Source organism: Dendrobates tinctorius, unplaced genomic scaffold (assembly GCF_039654945.1).
Source record: "Dendrobates tinctorius isolate UK_male_01 unplaced genomic scaffold, ASM3965494v1 ptg000147l, whole genome shotgun sequence".
NCBI lineage: Eukaryota > Metazoa > Chordata > Amphibia > Anura > Dendrobatidae > Dendrobates > Dendrobates tinctorius.
Genome location: NW_027361814.1, coordinates 17,853,745 through 17,870,171, shown reverse-complemented (window position 1 = coordinate 17,870,171; position 16,427 = coordinate 17,853,745). Strand labels below are relative to the sequence as shown.

The 16,427-nt window shown below is 49.4% G+C and overlaps 1 protein-coding gene across 4 annotated transcripts in view; it reads right to left on the bottom strand.

The window, feature by feature from the left end:
* SFR1 (SWI5 dependent homologous recombination repair protein 1) overlaps positions 1 to 14,232 on the bottom strand; it is a 31,690-nt gene extending 17,458 nt beyond the window's left edge. The window contains exon 1 of one of the 4 annotated variants that reach the window (XM_073546501.1): positions 14,086 to 14,232. Coding sequence is in view for 1 of the 4 variants with exons in the window: in XM_073546502.1 (XP_073402603.1) it covers positions 14,002 to 14,019 (18 nt within the window). In the remaining 3 variants the exon portion in view is untranslated. Of the gene's footprint in view, positions 1 to 14,001 lie in introns of all 4 variants that reach the window. The other 3 variants (XM_073546499.1, XM_073546500.1, XM_073546502.1) reach the window with 3 other exon arrangements.
* Between the last annotated feature and the right edge of the window lie 2,195 nt (positions 14,233 to 16,427).

The window sequence follows — 16,427 nt, the reverse complement described above, 5'->3', positions numbered from 1 at the left end:
AATTAAAGCATCAAAATATCAGCTGACACTTGAATGTAATTAATGTGCACAGGACGCAGCACCCGCGCCGATCCATGGAGGTAAGTGACGGGATATACCAATGTGCACATAAACTGCTGCACTCACTGGCATGTAATGCCCCAAAACTGTGTTCTCCTGGGAAGCAGGACTGATGCTGAGGCAGGAGCACAGACACCTCACAGGAGACGCTGGGGCAGGAGCACAGACACCTCACAGGAGACGCTGGGGCAGAAGCACAGACACCTCACAGGAGACGCTGGGGCAGAAGCACAGACACCTCACAGGAGACGCTGGGGCAGGAGCACAGACACCTCACAGGAGACGCTGGGGCAGGAGCACAGACACCTCACAGGAGACGCTGGGGCAGGAGCACAGACACCTCACAGGAGACGCTGGGGCAGGAGCACAGACACCTCACAGGAGACGCTGGGGCAGGAGCACAGACACCTCACAGGAGACGCTGGGGCAGGAGCACAGACACCTCACAGGAGACGCTGGGGCAGGAGCACAGACACCTCACAGGAGACGCTGGGGCAGGAGCACAGACACCTCACAGGAGACGCTGGGGCAGGAGCACAGACACCTCACAGGAGACGCTGGGGCAGGAGCACAGACACCTCACAGGAGACGCTGGGGCAGGAGCACAGACACCTCACAGGAGACGCTGGGGCAGGAGCACAGACACCTCACAGGAGACGCTGGGGCAGGAGCACAGACACCTCACAGGAGACGCTGGGGCAGGAGCAAAGACACCTCACAGGAGACGCTGGGGCAGGAGCAGAGACTTCACAGGAGACACATGGACTGTCACTACTATACTATCTTTATCTGTGGGACAGGATCAGCAGTGCATGATGCGTGCTCGAAGGCAAGAAATTAAAGGGCTGGCGGGAAGCTGCCCGGAGGTCAGTGAAAACATCATTTGTGGGCCAGAGGTTCCCACCCCTGGTCTATAGGACTGATATCAGACAATGGATGAAGTGGAGGTTAAGCACGTACAACTTTGCTCTATTCAAGACATGGCTGCAGAGCCTTGGGGTCAGACCCCCAGTGATTTGGAAGTTGTCCTCATATCCCATTGATAAGGTGACATCTTACAATTTGGGGACTAGCCCTTAAAGGGGAATTTTTGGTACTTACCATAAAATCTCTTTCTTGGAGCCTTCATTGGGGGGGGGGGGGGGGGGACACAGGTTACCATGGGTGTATGCTGCTGTCGCTAGGAGGCTGACATTGTGCAAATAAGAAAAAGTTAGCTCCTCCCCAGCAGTATACACCTACCGACAGGCCCAAATTACCTCAGTTGGTGCTAAAGCAGTATAAGGAGCTACTATAAGAAACTCAACTGTAAGAACTCAACCTATGTACCAACCAAACAAGGCACATTAGCCAACACGGTACAATATTAACTGAGGGTACTCTGTCCCCCAATGAAGGTTCCAAGAAAGAGATTTTACGGTAAGTACCAAAAATCCCCCTTACTTTCTCGCTTCATTGGGGGACACAGGTTACCATGGGACGTCCAAAAGCAGTCCCGAGGGTGGGAAAGAAATGCTGAGAGAAGGGAACTTAGGTCGGCCGGTGTGAGACCGCCGCATGCAGTATCTTCCTGCCTAAGCCTACATCAGCAGAGGCGTGAGTATCTACCTTGTAGAACCTCACGAAGGTATGGAGTGACGACCAGGTAGCGGCCTTGCAAACTTGCAAAGCCGAAGCCTGGTGACGAACGGCCCAGGAAGCTCCAACAGCCCTGGTAGAGTGAGCCCTCACCCCCGGAGGAGGCTGTTTGTCCTGGACACGGTATGCCTCCAGAACCGCTGAACGAATCCAACGAGCAATGATGGTTTTGGAGGCTGGGAACCCTTTCCGATGACCATCCGAGACGACAAACAGGGAGTCGGACTGACGGAAAGGAGCAGTCCTAGCAAGGTAGATTCGAATTGCCCTGACCAAGTCCAACTTGTGCAAGGATCTCTCCAAGGGATGAGTTGGAGAGGGACACAGAGAGGGCAGGACAATGTCTTCATTGATGTGAAAAGCAGAGACCACCTTAGGCAGAAAGGCCGGAACCGGTCGGAGCACTATCCTGGTGCAAAACTAGGAAAGGGGAACGGCAGGACAATGCTGCCAACTCCGAGACCCTCCGAATAGAAGTGATAGTGACTAGGAAGGCAACCTTCCACGAGAGGAGGGAAAGAGAAATGCCCTGAATCGGCTCGAAAGGCGCACGCTGAAGAGCGCTTAAAACAAGATTCAAATCCCATGGATCGACAGGAGAGACTGGTAAGGAGGCGCTATGTGAGCGACGCCATGAAGAAAAGTCTTCACCTGGGGAAAAGAAGCCAGATCTCTTTGGAAGAGGATAGCTAGAGCAGACACCTGACCCTTTAAAAGGTACAGAGGGAAAGGCCGGAGTCGAGACCAGTCTGCAGAAAACCCAGAACGGAAGGAAGAGAAAAAGTCATAGGAAACACTGTAGTCCTCACACCACCGAAAAAAGACTTTCCAACTGTGATAGATGCAAGATGACACCGGCTTCCTTGCCTTAATCATGGTCTGGATGACCTTGTGGGAAAAACCCGCATCTCTCAGGACCGCGGCCTCAACGGCCACGCCATTGAATTCAGAGACCGAGAATTCGGGTGGAAGAGGGGCCCCTGCGATAGAAGATCCGGACGGTCTGGAAACTTCCAGGGGACGTCCGAAAGCATGTTTACTAGCTCCGCATACCAGGCCCTTCGTGGCCAATCTGGAGCTACTAACAGAACGGGAACCCCTTCTGCCTTTATCTTTTTCACGATTCTTAAAGGGAAGGTGCCATCCCAAAAAAAAAATTTCAGCAATTGAAAAAAAATGTAAAGAATGAAAGTTTACATTTTCTTAAAAAATATTATCATTTGTTTTTAATTTTGTAAAATATGAAAAATAATTTTAAAAAGTTTGGCATTTCCACTTGTTAACACTAGGGGGAGCAGATACTGAAATTTGGCACAAAAACCTAGTGTACAACTAGCTCACATTACTGTCCTGCAGTAATTATGGGCATACAGTGTCCATGATGTTTGATTTTGATATATGATCATGCCCTAAAATGGACACTGTATGGGCGGAATCTGCTGACATGGGTGTGATGTCACTCCTCTCCTCCCCTTCTGGGTGTTTGCTAAGGGAAAAGAGAGGATGACATCTAGGAACACAGTGAGCAGCCATTTTGATGGGGCCTGCAAAGTTACTGACTGTCTTTTCATGTAAAGTCTGGATCAGGACAGGCCATCAATCAGCAGAAATGTTTCCTGGATTTCTGTGGAGCAGACTGTCCCATCCATGTGTATAAAACACAGCGCTCTATGTACAATCCCTGGCACCGAACAGGGTGCCCCCCCATAGACCAGCACACTGCTCTCCTGAAATACTCTGTGCTGCTGTCACCCTGCTCCTCCCCCCCCCATATATCTCCGTCTGTGCCCCCCACAGACCAGCACACTGCTCTCCTGAAATACTCTGTGCTGTTGTCACCCTGCTCCTTCCTCCATATATCAGGCCCCTGTCGCCTCGCTTTCACACATCGCCAGGACAGGATCTGAGGAGAGGAATGGGGTCTTTGGTCACTGAGCATGGCAGGCAGCAAGGATTCTGGGAGCAGGGTGACAGCATCACAGAGTATTTCAGGAGAGCAGTGTGCTGGTCTATGGGGGGCACAGAGAGAGATATATGGTAGAGGGAGCAGAGTGACAGCAGCACACAGTATTTCAGGAGAGCAGTGCGCTGGTCTATGGGGGGCACAGAGGGAGATATATGGGGGAGGAACAGGGAGACAGCAGCACAGAAATCCAGGAAACATTTCTGCTGATTGATGGCCTGTTCTGATCCAGACTTTGCATGCAAAGACCCCATTCCCCTCCTCAGATCCTGTCCTGGCGATGTGTGAAAGCGAGGCGACAGGCGCAGTCCGGGGTGACGCTGGGAAGCAGGCTGGGGGGGGAATGGAGCCATACAGTAACGATAAAAATGAGACCCCCCTCTTCAGCTGCCTCCCCAGCCCACCCCTGACTGCACCTATTACCCCTGACCCGTATGCCATAATACCGCCATATACTTCACACACAATGCCGCCATATAGATCATACACAATACCACCATGTAGATCACACAAAACCAGCAGGGTGACAGCAGCACAGAGTATTTCAGGAGAGCAGTATCACACGGCAGAGAATTAGATACACGGCTCAGCAGACAGTATCACACAGGAGAGAGGATTAGATACACGGTTCAGCAGTCAGTATCACACAGGAGAGAGGATTAGATACACGGTTCAGCAGTCAGTATCACACAGGAGAGGATTAGATACACGGTTCAGCAGTCAGTATCACACAGGACAGGATTAGATACACGGTTCAGCAATCAGTATCACACAGGACAGGATTAGATACACGGTTCAGCAATCAGTATCACACAGGAGAGGATTAGATACACGGCTCAGCAGGCATCACACAGGAGAGGATTAGATACACGGCTCAGCAGGCAGTATCACAGGAGACAGTATTACAGATATGCCCACACTGGTGAAACTTCCAGCCCCTCCAATTATACACTAGACTATGGGCTGTATATGTCACTGTCCTCCTCAGACAGCCATAAAAGCTCTCATAAAAGCAAAGGTGTCAGATTATCGGAGATCACTGGGGCTGTGAGTGAGGAGGCGGAGACAGAGCAGGACGACAGTGGAGCTGGAGCAGGAAGCACGGTGCAGAAAGTGGAGCTCAGCAGATAGCACTGGGCTACAGTAAAATGGCGCCCAGCCACACCTACAGCAGTGAATGGTGCAGCCCACAGGGGCGTGCCCAGTTCACTGCTAATGAGGCTGAATGGTGGGGTCGGGAGCCGACCGCAGTCTCCTATGTCCAGGGACGGCCATACCAGTGGCTACATTAAAACATTATTACAAACAAACCATAAATCCTAATTAGTACAACATTTGCTGAAACAACATGTTTTACTTACTCTTTTTTTGCAAATTATATAACATTGCGGCACCTTCCCTTTAAGATCAGCTGAAGAGGTGGGAACAGATAAGGCATGCGAAACTGGGACCACGGGAATACCAGAGCGTCGCAACCGATGGCCATCGGATCCCGAGACCTGGCTACGTACTGGGGAACCTTGTGGTTTGCTCGAGATGCCATGAGGTCGACATCCGGAACGCCCCACCTCAGACAAATTTGGTGAAATATGTCGGGGTTGAGAGCCCACTCGCCTGACACGAGCCCTTGACGGCTCAGGAAATCGGCTTCCCAGTTGTCCACTCCTCGAATGTGAATGGCTGATATGGCGGGAACAAGGCTTTCCGCCCAACGCAGAATCTTTGCCACCTCCAGCATGATCTGCTTGCTGCGAGTTCCGCCTTGGTGGTTTATGTACGCCACGGCCGTGGCATTGTCCGACTGGATGTGGACAAGCTTCCCCGTGAGGATGGACTGCCAGCGGATGAGGGCAAGAAAGATTGCCCTGATCTCCAGGAGATTGATTGGTAAGAGAGCTTCCTGAGCATTCCAGCGGCCTTGCGCCGTGAGGTGGAGAAAAACCGCTCCCCAACCCAGGAGACTGGCATCGGTGGTGATGACCTGCCATCGAATGGGAAGGAAGGATCTCCCACGTAGGAACGAGGTGGGGAACGTCCACCACGTTAGAGATTGCCTCACCTTGAGAGGCAGAAGCACTGGGCGGTCCAGGCAGGGCTGTGGAGTCGGTAAGCCACAGTTGCGACTCCGACTCCTGGATTTTATCAGGCTCCGACTCAGACTCCTTCATAAATGGCCAATTCATAACAACAAATTTACTGTTGTAAAATATTAAACATCGTGCTTATTCAGTTTCTCACCATCATATAAGTAATCAGACCACTTAGAGCAAAAACTACATTTATTAGAATACAATTAGAATATAGCAAATAACTTTTATAAACTTTTCTAAACTGTAAGTAAATATGCAATAAACACTTTTATGCAGTTAATAAGAAGAAATCTATAAATTCGTCCTCAGAAAAAGTATTGCCTCTGTCAGATCCTCCTTCATGGATGCCCTCAAATCTGATCTAATTATTTTGAGAGCAGAGAACAACCTCTCTACACTAACTTGTGTTGGTGGCAAAGCAGTAACCACTCGGGCAACATCTCTGACAATGTCAGGATACAGAGGAATCGCTTGTTGCACTGTTATTTTTGATGAACGGTCAAATTTCTCAATTTCTTTTAGTGCACATGAAAAATTCTGCTGAAATGTACTGGCTGTGTTCCTTGATGGGGATGACTCTTCTTCTATGCGGGAACGCTTTGCACGGTCCTTGTGATCCAAATATTTTTCGAAATTAAATTCTTCATCAGTTGATGATGAGGGTGAAGATGTGGCAGGACAACCAAATTCTTCTTGTTCCTCCTGACTGTTCTGCAACCCTTTCATCCTTACTGCTATTTCAAAGAGCTTCTTTTCCTTTACTTAGCTGTTGATCATCTAGAAGAATCCGATGCATTGGGTCTACATAAACAGCTGCCAAAAGAATGTTATTTTGTAATAGTAGCTCCTCTCTCCGTTTCATTGATGTAGCAATGCCACTTGCAATTAACCCTCCTCTTTGGGACAGGTTCTTCCACTCCTTTAAGAAAATACCTGGAGTTAAGTCCTCTGCTTGTAATTTTTTAGTCACTGTAAATGGGTGCTCTAGCAATTTTTCCAGCTCAGTCACCTGATTCCACTGACTTTCATTTAGCGTCAGTTGAGGGTTAGCCATGTCTACAAGAAAGGTTTTCAGTTCAACCAAGCGCTAAATCATTAAGTAAGTACTGCCCCATCGCGTGGCTTGATCAATAATTGTCCCTTTTCCAGCACGTCTCTTCAAAATTGAGTCAACTTTAGGGGTTCTGGCAACAGTAGCCAATTTTCTCACCTTGCCAATCAGTGCAGCAGCATGTCCTTCTTGCAGACTGTCTCTTATAGCCAGCTGTAGCGTATGCACAACACAGTGCATGTGATGAATGAAAGAACATATTGACACAGTTTCAACAAGATCTAAACTATCATGTTGCTGTTCATCTGAAGCAACTTCAGTTTGCTCCTCAGTTACAATACTGTGTTCCTCTATTTCAAACATTTCTGTGTCTGTGGACCCAGAATGTTCTTCTAGCTGCTGGTCACCATCATTGCTCTCATTCATTAGCTTAATAGTACTTATCATATTTGAAGCATTGTAAGTTATGACAGAAAGAACTTGCTCTTTTTTAAGTTCATAGTCTTGCAGAACCTTTTCCACCAAGACCTGGAGAAACTCACTGGTGTGATGAGCTTTGGTGTCTTTTACTGCCAATGTCTTGGTAACTATTTCATTTTTGTCACAAACAAATCGGACATTGATGGCAAAATAGTTCACTCTGTGACGTGTGCAGGCATCCATTTTAAGAAACAGAAAGCGTCCCTTGAGAGTTTTTTTAAGTTCTTCCTTTTGTTTAAAAGCTTCTTCGATTACTAATTTTCTAATACTCTCTCTCTCCAGAGAAACACCAAGCTTGCGGGCCATTTCCCCATTCAGACACATAAAAGCTGGTCGTGAAAATAATGAAATAGGCACACTATCCTTTACAACAAGCTCTATGATCTGTTTTTTAAATGTATCTACTGTCATTGTCACAGTAACTTTGTCACTGACAAAATATCTTGTAACTGATGGCTGCAAAGTTCTCTGCTCCTTTGTTTGGCTGAAAGAGCTGGGCACTGGTTCATTGGTTTGGATGCAGTCTTTCTCATCCACTGCTTTCAGTACTTCTGGATGAAAGCGCTGTAAATGTCTCTTTAGATTAGAAGCTCTGGTAGGAGCATTTTTATCTTTGCCTGAATATGCACTCATCTTGGCTTCACAGCATTTGTTTTCGTCTGGATCATTTGTCATACACTGACAGACATTGTTTTCTATCTTGAGTGATGGTGAAATGTTCAAATACAGCTGATTTAATGTGATGCTTCTTTGACATTCTCAGGTTTTTAATTCTGCATTCACAATCCAAATGACAATTGTTTTTCCTAAAAACAATTGTACAAAATTATTGCCAGGTCGTACAACTGATATAGTGGTCAGTAATACTGTTATTATTCCTCATGTACTCACAGTTAACTGATGCAAAGTTTGTTGAAAGGATAATACTTCTTACAGTCTTCCTCTTCTGAGTAGCAGGCAGCTGTGAGATGCTTGGAAGACGCACACCTAGTATGATCTAGTCTAGAGGAGGAGCTTTACTACTAAGAATTTGCAACACATTTTCACTTTCAGTTTCATACACTAAGTAGGGGGGTTGGGGCAGCATGAGGTTAACCAAGTATAAGATTAGATAAGGGCAGTGGAGAACAGTGACACACAAGAAGTAAGAAATGTCTATCTCCAGCAGAACTGCTTATCACTGTTGTTCATAGTTTGATAGAACATATATATTTGAGTAACATTTATAAAATTCATATGAAAGTTCAATTATGAAATATTAATACATATTTTTTAAAGCTGGAGTCGGAACATTTCTACCGACTCCAACCAAAACTAACTCCGACTCAGACTCCACGACTCCGACTCCACAGCCCTGGGTCCAGGAAGAATGTCGTCTTGTCCCAAGCAGACAGGAGGGCCAGCTGGAGAGGGCTGGAGTGAAACTGGGCATACGGCACTGCTTCGAAGGAAGCAATCATCTTCCCTAGGACTCTCATGCAGAGCTGAATAGGAAGAGGGACCGGGCGCTTTAGGGCTTTGCTCTCCTGTCGGAGGGAAGAAATTTTCTTTTGGAAGGAAGACTCGAGCTTGGCTGGTGTCGAATTCCATGCCAAGAAATAAGAGACGCTGAGTTGGGATCAGGGTCGACTTCTCTTTGTTGACTATCCAGCCGAGGCGATGCAGCGTGTCCAGAGTGATCTGGAGGCTGTGATTGCAGTCTCGGCGAGATGGACCCTTGATCAGGAGAAGGTCGAGATAAGGGATTATAAGAATCCCTGTGAACGCAGGATGGCCATAACCACCTCCATGATCTTCGTGAAGACTCTGGGGGCGGACGCCAGACCGAATGGGAGAGCGGTGAACTGATAATGGCACTCCTGTATGGCAAATCTGAGGAACTTCTGATGCTGCACACAAACAGGAACGTGCAAGTAAGCATCCTGAATGTCCACAGAGCAAAGGTATTCCCCCGGTTCCATGGAGACGATCACCGAGCGCAAGGACTCCATTAGAAAATGGCGAACCTGAAGCTGACGATTCAACTGCTTGAGGTCCAAGATGGACGGCTCCTTCGACCTTTTTTTGGGACTACGAACAAGTTTGAGTAAAACACGAAAAAACGTTCGGGCCAAGGAACGGGTCCGATCACTCCTGAGTTTAGGAGAGAAGAGACAGCCTGGGAAAGCCCTGGGGCATGAGAGGGCTGTTTTGATGGACGAGAAAGGAAGAAACGTCCTTTTGGGGGCGAAGAAAATGCTGTTTTGTAGCCTGATGTGACAACCTTCCTGACCCAGGCGTTAACCGCCGCCAATCAAGTTTCCTTGAAAAGAAGCCTGCCTCCCACCCTGGAAAGATTCCGTCATTTAGAGGAAACTCAGTGGCCACGAGAACCGGAGGGCTTAGAGGGGCGGCTCCTAGACCTCCAGCGAGGGGCAGGTTTGAAGGAAGGTTTCCTTCTTTCTCCCTGAGCGCAAGGACGGTCCTGTTGAGAGGATCCGCCTGAGGAAGAGAAAGGCCGAAAGGGCCGAAAAGGCTGAGGGCCCTTTCTGTTGAAGGTGCATCTTGGCCTGGATTGGGGCAGAGAAGTACTTTTGCCTCCGGTGGCATCCGAAATGATCTGGTCTAGCTTGCCCCAAAGAGTCTGGCGCCCTGGAAAGGTAGGCCAGTGAGATTTTTTGGAAGCCGGATCTGCGTTCCACATCTTCAACCAAAGGATGCGGTGAATAGCAATAATGTTGCTGTTAGCTCTTGCTGAGCAAGTAGCAGCATCCAGGGAGGCGTTCAAAAAATATTTACCAGCATGGGCAATTTGATCTGCCAAATCTGCTAGCTCCTCTGTGGGAGCTGCTGCCACAATGCCTCGACGGAGTATCTTGGCCCAGGCAGATATTGCTTTCGCCACCAATGAGGCAAAGTTAGGGCAAAAGGAAGTGCCTGATGCCTCAAAGGCTGACTTGGCTAAGGCCTCAATCTGTCTGTCCATAGTGTCCTTGAGAGATGCCGCATTGGGAATGGACAGGACTGTTTGAGATGCTAAACGTGAAACCAGCGGGTCCACCTTAGGAGATTCTGACCATTTGCTGACGAGGTCAGGACTAAAGGGGTAAAGGATGTCCAGATGTTTTCTTCCCGGGAAGCGTTTTCCTGGATTTTCCCAGTGTGTAGAGGTAGTGATGTCAAACTTGTTGTGATTGGGAAAATGCTTGGAAGGACGTTTTACCCGTTTGAAAGAAACAGATTGGTCCTGAGCAGTAGCATTTTCCTCCTTAATGTCGCGCGTTTGCACAACAGCCGAAATAAGGCTATCTACCATGTCCTGCGTTCTAGAGGTGTGATCTGCGTCAGAATCAGACTCTGACAGAGAAGCTACGTCTGACCCGACATCTGCCTCCGAAGAGGGGGAACGGGCAGAGAAGGGCACCCTTGGTGCTGCCGAATCTGAGGAAGAGCTACACAGAGTCCACTTCCTAGTCCTTTCTCCTGATCTGTCCCTGGGGAGGTCATGGTCAGTTGCGTGCGAATCACCGTGAGAGGTGTTCGGAGCACTGGTGGCGGCAGATAGATGCGGCATACATTCCAGGACCTGTACCAGGGACTGCGAAATTTTGGTGAGGTCTGAAACAGATTGAGAAATGGTAACGGCCCACTCAGGAGGTGGGGGGGGGGGGTGGGGAGTGCTCTCATCCCGGGCGTTAAAGGAGTCCTGAGGCGCCGACATGGTGGAAGGACTGCAGGACGAGCAGAGAGGGGACGGCTGGCCTGAAGCCCACTTTCTCTTACAGAGGGCACAAGCGTAGTGAACTACCGTAGGATATAGGCAGAGGCCCCTACAGAATTGGGGATGGGTAGAGTCTAAGTGAATACTGGAGCAGAACGCTATGGAGGTGATACTGCTGAGGGGAGTTAACAGCCAGTCAGGGTAAGGAAAGAAGAGTCTACCAGACACACAGCGATGCAGCAGCAGAAGCGCAGGTAACTGAGTCCCCCACCAGAACACAGATGAGGAGGCTGGTATCTGAGGTCCCAGAGAGAAAAGATGCTGCAGGAGCACAAGATGGAGGCTGTGCACTCTGAGCCACGAGAAGAGCAGGACGGAGGGCGGGGTTAACCTAGGCACCTCTAGTAATTGGCCAGACAGGCCGGGAGGGCCACAAAGGGGCGTGTCCTCCCGGAGAAATCGAATGCAGCGTAATGATAGGTTGGCCCGCCTGAGGGAGAGTCGGGACTTAGGAACAGGCAGGGGGGCGTGCCCGGCGCTGGAAAATGAAAGGAAGGCGCCGATTGGCTGACGTCGGCCAGGAGGCGTGCCCCAGCAGGGGAGAAGAGGCCGTTGATAGTGGGAGAGCCAGAGGGGCCGTGGCCTAACTGGAGAGCAGCCCGGAGGAAGAGGGCTGTAAGAAAAAAAAATGTCGGACAGCGCGCGCTATGTGAAGAAAAAGGCGCAGAATTTGAATCAGAAGAGAAGCAGGGGCTGCAGTGGCTTACTGGTGGGTACTACAGGGGCTTAGCGCTGTCGGGGGAGGGAAGCCTACTACCTGTCTCTTGAATCCGGCTCCTCTTCAAAGCTGAGGACGACATCAGGAGCCCTCGGGGAAGAGGGTCCTGGGAAAACAATTCTCCTTCCAGCACCGTGTCCCGACGGCGCAGAAGACAGTGTCACCCCTCAAGAATAAGGGGGAAGGCCACCACCGGTGACCACCGTCTTCCTCTCAGCCCTCTCCGAGGAGAGGGGTGAGGAGGGGAATAGGCAAGGACTGGCCACCGAGAGTCGCTGTGAAACACCCTTAAGGGGACAGGGGACAAAGTCCTGCCAGCGGGCCCGAGAGTAGGCGATGTGGGTGACACCACACTGCTCTCTCGGTCGCTTAAATGTGGGAAAACAGGGTGAGCATTCTGCATCCTGTTACCCGACAAGCTGTATCTGAAAAATAAAGGTGAAAAGATTAATAACACACACAAAACCTGTAAAGAAAAAAATACTGCGGATCTGGTGTTAGATTCAGGTCCGCCTCCTTCAGACACTAAGCACAAACTGAGGTAATTTGGGCCTGTCAGTAGGTGTATACTGGTGGGGAGGAGCTAACTTTCTTATTTGCATAGTGTCAGCCTCCTCGCGACAGCAGCATACACCCATGGTATCCTGTGTCCCCCAATGAAGCGAGAAAGAAAAGAGCTCTCCAGTGAAAACAAGTATTTACCTAACAGTGAGATACAGCTCTGGCAAAAATTAAGAGACTACCACATCAAAACCCTGTCATGGGCAGCCCATTCTCCTCACCTGAACCCCATTGAAAACCTCTGGCATGTAATAAAGAGGATGATGGATAGTCACAAGCCATCAAACCAAGAAGAACTGCTTACATTTTTGCACGAGAAGCAATGTGAAAGACTGGTGGAAAGCTTTCCAAGACGCATGAAAGCTGCGATTAAAAATCATGGTTATTCCACAAAATATTGATTTCTGAACTCTTCCTGAGTTAAAACATTAGTATTGTTGTTTCTAAATGATTATGAACTTGTTTTCTTAGCAGTATTTGAGGTTTGAAAGCTCTGCATTTTTTGTTCTTTTTGACCATTTCTCATTTTCTAAAAATAAATACAAAATTTAGCGCTTGGAAATTCGGAGACATATTGTCAGTAGTTTATAGAATAAAAGAGCAATTTACATTTTACTCAAAAATATAGCTATAAAGAGAAAAATCAGACAAACTGAACATTTGAAAGTGGTCACTTAATTTTTTTTTTGCCAGAGCTGTAGGTGATAACTTGCAAATCACTAGGGGGTCCGGCACAGTTGGGTACATTTTATTCTCGAGGGGGAACTTTTATCCCTGTTCCAAAACGGAGAGAAAGGTCAGATGCCCGATCACCCCTCCATTCATTATTGGACTGCAGGAGAAAGCCAAGCGCAGCCCCATAGACAATGAATGCAGCAGTGGTGGAGCGTGTTAGGCAATCACTGGCCACAGCGCTGACCCACCACAGATCGTGATTGACTGTTTCCAGTGCGCCTAGCCAAGAGCAAGCAGCAGAGACCGGTGGGAGATCAGGTCTGGTGGGCAATTAGAGCTTAGATTTATTTTTTTTTTTAAGCAGCAAGAAATAGCTGCGGCCGACTCTCCTGACTCCCCCATATGCACGAGCATCTGGATCAGTTCTGCTGATTGCTCTCTGGCATCTGCTTATCTTCCCTGAAACCATAAGAACTGGGCATTTCAATTTCCTCAGATTGATCCTTCTCTCCTGGACATAAACCCTCCTCAGGGGGAGAGTTGGGGCCCCTCACACCCCATCGGACGGTCAGCTGGGGTCCCACCAACACCCTATGCCTTCCAGCTCATATGTACGGGGCACATACATGCTTTCATTATTTTTAGTACCTGGACGTCTCCTTTAACCCTTGTATCTATCTGGTATTATAAAAGGGAAAAAATATATTTAAAATAAATGAAGAAATAGCAGAAAATTAAAAAAAAAAAAACAAACAAAAAAACCCTGGACTGCTGCACAGAAAGTACGGGATAAAAGGCGACCAGAGTCATAAAACTCTAGAAAAACGGCAATAAAATGTGCAACACGTCCGAGAGAGGCAAACACGGAGAGGAGAAATAATAATAATAATATACAACTTATATAATGTGACCAAGAAAAAAACCCTTCCTCATTAAAGTTACATTACACCCTGAACAAGCGCCTAATCAGGCTCATGTCTCCAGCAGCCGCGGTACCACAAGTACCTGCCCGGCGTCTGCCATGGCTCTCCACAATGCGCAGCCTGATGGTACGAACCCCTGTAATCGCTCAGGCGACCGAATACTGACCGGACAGGGGAGCCCAACAGCGCCTGTCAATCAAAGCTCCCGCCATCCTAAGTCCCGCCCATCTAGCGGCGACATCCTATCGAGGTGCAAACGCGATAGCTCCACCAATCAGAGAGCAGAATCCGCAGCCTTACACCCACACGTGATATCAACGGGACTGCTGATTGGATGTTGAGGATTGTTGACATTCAGTAGTTTACTGCAACCGAACTTCCGAAACGTGATAGAGATAGAGAGCGGCACATGGTTATCAAGGAGAAGGAGCAGAAGGGAGCGGGATCCGGCGGGGTCTGAGGGAAAACATTGTAGAAGCATTTGAAAGTGCTGAAAATACAAATATATTAAAAAAAGGTGTGCAACCTCTCCATTACACAGTATGTGTGTATATATAATTATATATGTGCCCTATATATGAGTTATAGACGTGTAACTACACCCATACTGTGCACATACGACTATATAGTGATATACCTATAGATTGATACACCCCCATCTATATAATAATAAATGCCCTAAGCAGCTTCCGGTTGTAACAACTTCCGTCCAGTTGTAACCGGTGACGTCACCACGCACGCACGCACACACACACACGCACATGTTAACCCTCAACACACCACACCGCCTCAACACACACTCCTCTCACCTTTCACCTCCACTCACGTCCACTCACTCTTTCACTCCACATACGTTCCTTTCTCTCACTCCGTTTCTCATACTCACACCGTCATCGTCGCTGCCCGACATCTTCCTCCGCCGCCGCGATCCAGGATCCAGACGTTCTCCAGGCCGCCGACATGTTCTTGCGGCGACGCCATCTTGGATTTCGTGAAATCCCGCGATATTCAAGATGGCGTCGCCGCAAGAACATGTCGCTGGCATGGACGACTCGGGATCCAAAAAGATGGCGTCAGCGAAATCTCGCCGACGCCATTTTGGATCCCGATGTCGGGGGTGAGTGGACCATGCATGCCAGGATTGGGGGGTGAGGGGACCATGCATACCAGGATAGGGGGTGAGGGGACCATGCATAGCAGGAAAGGGGGGTGAGGGGACCATGCATACCAGGATTGGGGGGTGAGTGGACCATTCATACCAGGATTGGGGGGTGAGGGAGTACCATGCATACCAGGAAAGGGGGGTGAGGGGACCATGCATACCAGGAAAGGGGGGTGAGTGGACCATGCATACCAGGAAAGGGGGGTGAGGGAACCATGCATACCAGGATTGGGGGGTAAGGGGACCATGCATACCAGGACTGGGGGGTGAGTGGACCATGCATGCCAGGATTGGGGGATGAGGGGACCATGCATACCAGGATAGGGGGTGAGGGGACCATACATACCACGAAAGGGGGGTGAGGGGACCATGCATACGAGGAAAGGGGGTTGAGGGGACCATGCATACCAGGATTGGGGGGTGAGAGGACCATGCATACCAGGACTGGGGGGTGAGGGGACCATGCATACCCCAAAAGGGTAAGAGGACCATGCATACCAGGATTGGGGGTGAGGGGACCATGCATATCAGGAAAGAGGGGTGAGGGGACCATGCATACCAGGAAAGGGGGGTGAGGGGACCATGCATACGAGGAAAGGGGGGTGAGGGGACCATGCATATCAGGATTGGGGGTGAGGGGACCATGCATACCAGGATTGGGGGGTGAGAGGACCATGCATACCAGGACTGGGGGGTGAGGGGACCATGCATACCCCAAAAGGGGGGTAAGAGGACCATGCATACCAGGATTGGGGGGTGAGGGGACCATGAAAATCAGGAAAGAGGGGTGAGGGGACCATGCATACCAGGAAAGGGGGGTGAGGATACCATGCATACCAGGATTGGGGGGTGAGGGGACCATACATACCAGGAAAGGGTGGTGAGGGGACCATGCATACCAGGATTGGGGGGTGAGGGGACCATGCATATCAGGAAAGGGTGGTGAGGGGACCATGCATACCAGGATTGGGGGGTGAGGGGACCATGCATACCAGGATTGGGGGGTGAGAGGACCATGCATACCAGGACTGGGGGGTGAGGGGACCATGCATACCCCAAAAGGGGGGTAAGAGGACCATGCATACCAGGATTGGGGGCTGAGGGGACCATGCAAATCACAAAATAGGGGTGAGGGGACCATGCATACCAGGAAAGGGGGGTGAGGATACCATGCATACCAGGATTGGGGGGTGAGGGGACCATACATACCAGGAAAGGGTGGTGAGGGGACCATGCATTCCAGGATTGGGGGGTGAGGGGACCATACATACCAGGAAAGGGTGGTGAGGGGACCATGCATACCAGGATTGGGGGGTCAGGGGACCATGCATACCAGGATAGGGGGT